Raw genomic sequence first — 4,014 nt, forward strand, 5'->3', positions numbered from 1 at the left:
TTTGTATGCATCAGTATATTGTTAATTTAACTGTCATACATTTGGCATATAGATCCGTGCAGATGCGTTTGTACTCGATGCATAAAAGGGAATTTGTCATGGTATTTGTTGCCTTTTTTGCGTGTTTCGGATTGGCAATTTTTATCGGCCTCGCCGGTGAGTATCACCGCAATAATTTATCGCTTACTTCGAAGTAAAAAAAATTGAAAGCACTACTATCATTAACCTCATCAAATATACTAAGAGATATCGTTGTATTAATATTTTAAAGGACCGCCTATAACGTCGACTAGCGAACAGAAAGCACATTTGAACGGTAGCGAAATGGCCACTGGTCCATTCATCATGAAGACACCTTTATTGTCTACGTATAGCCAGCAATTATGGGTGATTGCCAAGTTATCGACATCGAATAATGATGGTACTGTGTTTTCTGATCTAATTTTTGAACTAATATAGAGAAAAGGAATTTATGGAATGTAAAGTTTGTTGGACAATAAAATATTTATTTCTTTATTTAGATGTTATGATAATTATTCTCGATACCAATTTAAAAATAATTTCTTTTCTTTTATATAAATGTATTCAGTAAAAAATAAAATAGATTAAAGAAACAAATTTTTTCATTTTTTAATATTAAAGTTCTTAAGACTATGATTGAGATAAAAAATCCAGATATGCATCATTTATCTGTATTTTATTTTAGATCATTTATTTTATATATATTTATCCTATCTTTATTTTACAGCTTTGTTATTCTTGAATGTTATTTATGGGTGATAATTTGTAGATGAGAGGTACGATAAAGGATTTCAAGTTAGCGTCTCCATAGATGGTATCACTGCTGATCGCAAGCTCATGTCCGTACTACCTCCAGAAGGTGGACATAATCGGTAAAGATGCAATAAAAATTGCGTTCTCGAAATTTCAATTTAATTAAAAATATAAAAGAGATTGTAATTAATAAAAACTATTAAAAAATGAAGTTTATATTATATTATTGAAATGCATGATAAATTAATGATAAAATAGATCTCTCGTGATCCAGTAATAATATATGAAATTACGACTGTTATTATTTTCTAGAACTAGACATTTGAAGTGCGAAAGGCAATCTTGCGAGGAATTGGTTGTCGCCCATCTAGGATTCCTCGATTATAGCTACTATATAATTACTGTCCGCTTCCATGGACTCGAGAGCTTCCATCAACGATACACGATACGAGAACTCACATTCTACGTCAGTAAGCACTGCGTGAAATGATCACATTCGTTTGGATACGACAATTCCGAATTCGAGTGCCTCGATCTTTTCTTTACATTTTTCCTATTTTCTCCTGTTCACAGTTCAAGAACTACAATCCAGCATTCACGCAAATAGAAATCTGGTTCCGACTGATCTTCTTGTTGACCACGTTTGGAGTAATGGTAATCCGTGATTTATGCTATGATATTGATGTAAAAGATAGATTAAAACGAGTCGAAGGTTTTTCGTTTCTGCGAAATTGAACAAATGATAAATTAGATGATTGATCGAAATTAAAGATTAGTTTTAAAACGATGCGTAATTTTATTTCTATTATATTATTTTGGGAGTAAATATTATAAAACATAAAAAACTTTAACTCTAAATACAATTTTATTAAAAATTGTATTGATTTCGAGTAACAAATTGAATACAATAAATATATTTTACTTAATTAATTATCCCTGATCCTTGCGATTTCGACGACCGAAAATTTCATAAAATGGATTCCTCTTTATTTTCTAATTTGACTCGTTTTTTTCCGCGAATATCTAGAATCTATTCTAGAAAACGAAAGGAAAAATGTATTGCTTTCAGTGCTGGTTCGGCCATTCGCTTAGAAAGTATCCACTGCACGATTGGTCGATAGAGCAAAAATGGATCTCTATACTTCTTCCATTACTGATTCTGTACAATAGTAAGTTTTCCAGATTCAGATATTTTTTATCAAAATTCATATACATGTATCGACGTTTTATTAAATTTATATTAAATTTTATTGAATTTATTAAAGATCCACTATTTCCTATGACGTTCTTGGTGAATTCCTGGGTACCCGGAATGCTGGATGCAATCCTGCAAACAACTTTCTTGTGCGCTATTCTTATGTTCTGGCTTTGTGTCTATCATGGCCTTAGACAGGTATTGATATCGTAAAAAATTGAGAAATATTGATAATTCTAATGACAAGATAATGATAGAAAATTAGTTGATTAATTCATTATATATTATTTATCTATTACTAATAGAGTGTTAACATTTGAAATCACATTTTTGTTAAAGAAATCAAATAAAAGAATACACTTTTTATTTTTAATATTAATATATTTTATTTTAAATTACATAATCTTATATCTTATATTTTGTTATCTTATAAAAATTTTACAATTAATTAATTTGTTTAGAACGAGAGACGGCTCATCACATTTTATTTGCCGAAGCTCTTAGTTGTTGGTATGTTATGGGGTGCGGCATTGACTCTCGCTACGTGGCTCCGTTGCACCGAATTGGAGGATCCCACTTATAATTACGTTCTCGATACATCGAATTATTACGTAAGTTGAACGTGAATTATAATAATATAATTAATAATATAAATTATTACAATAGAATATTAATTCATTTATAGATCATTACAATACATTACTAAAAATATACTATCGTTTATTATGTTAATGTATAAAAATGCCTTCTTATTTCTTTTATCCTTTTTTGATAAATACATAGGTCATGATCGAATTTTTTTTATTTTTAAAACTTCAAGGATTAATTTAAAAAACAATGCATCATATTTTTCCTTACGATCTCAGCAACTCTGACAATTCGAATTGTAAGGCCAATTGCATACCTTAAGATGTGGGTCAAAGTGTAATCCGGTAGGACACATTTGCAATCGAAGCATTCCCCAATTACATTGATAGAATCGATCACATAAAAAGGGATGTGGCAGTAACAGCGGATCCGAATAATGAATTGGACATTGTGGAAACGGTCGTGGGCAAACGATTCTGGATGAGTCGCAACCGCCTTGCCAGGGCCAGGTGCATACCTGGAGATCGGAGTTAAAATGCATTCCTTCTGGACACTTAAAAAGCATTGGCTTGCCCCAGTTGCATTTGTAGAACTAAAATTATAAAATTATATTCTCTATATATGAGGGAATCCAATACTCGGAATATCACAGATAAATCTCTATAGTCTGTATAATCAAGAGGAAAGAGTGAACTCTCTCTCTCACTCTCTCTCTCTCTCTCTCTCTCTCTCTCTCTCTCTCTCTCTCTCTCTCTCTTTCTAAATTTATAAAAGATATTAGAACATTGATAGTATAATAAAAAATGAGAGACAGTCACAATCGATTTTTTACAATTCATTTGATCTTTTTCTTTTCTTTGATTCTTTTCCGCGAGAAAACTTACCAAGCTACAGTTAGTTGAATGAGGTAGCAATATTGGATGTTCATCGTATGAGAAATCAGAGCACAGATTTTTCTCTTCCATTTTAGTTATGTTTATGCTTTTCATGACATTAATCTTGAGCTTTACTTCGCATAACCTGGCGTCAGGGTCATTCTCATACACTTGGTAATCCCGATCACGATTCTCGTGATTTGTCAAATCTTTCGGCGGACACAAGAGTTGCATTGTGCAGCTTATTTGCAATGGCTTTGGCTTGCTGTATTTCTCAATGTCTTTTTGTAATTCCATCGGACATTCGACGATCGTGTACAATCCGCTGATCTTTAGCGAAGTTTGTAGTATAATAATGCCAATTGCTAATTGAGTAAACAGCTGTTTATTTGTTGATACAAATGACTGAACTTGTTAATCAAACGATTAAACAGAGTAGTATACATATAAGTTAGTTCTCTTTATTTTGAGAAAGAAAAGAAATTCAGAGCAATTACTGAATGTAAAATATTTCGCTATTTTACTTTAATATCTTTTTATAATTCTATACGGAAGAAAAGAATATATATGTATATATATATA

At 31.3% G+C, this 4,014-nt stretch overlaps 1 protein-coding gene across 1 annotated transcript in view; it reads left to right on the plus strand.

The window, feature by feature from the left end:
- The window catches only part of LOC108690931 (transmembrane protein 181), an 8,697-nt gene that overhangs the window by 2,390 nt on the left and 2,293 nt on the right, over positions 1-4,014 (plus strand). The window contains exons 3-10 of the mRNA XM_018198485.1: positions 53-156; positions 272-421; positions 791-893; positions 1,087-1,240; positions 1,348-1,428; positions 1,844-1,943; positions 2,040-2,167; positions 2,431-2,580. Of these exons, the coding sequence (XP_018053974.1) occupies positions 53-156; positions 272-421; positions 791-893; positions 1,087-1,240; positions 1,348-1,428; positions 1,844-1,943; positions 2,040-2,167; positions 2,431-2,580 (970 nt within the window). The remainder of the gene's footprint in view (positions 1-52; positions 157-271; positions 422-790; positions 894-1,086; positions 1,241-1,347; positions 1,429-1,843; positions 1,944-2,039; positions 2,168-2,430; positions 2,581-4,014) is intronic.

The sequence above is a fragment of the Atta colombica genome, unplaced genomic scaffold (genome assembly GCF_001594045.1).
Source record: "Atta colombica isolate Treedump-2 unplaced genomic scaffold, Acol1.0 scaffold38, whole genome shotgun sequence".
NCBI lineage: Eukaryota > Metazoa > Arthropoda > Insecta > Hymenoptera > Formicidae > Atta > Atta colombica.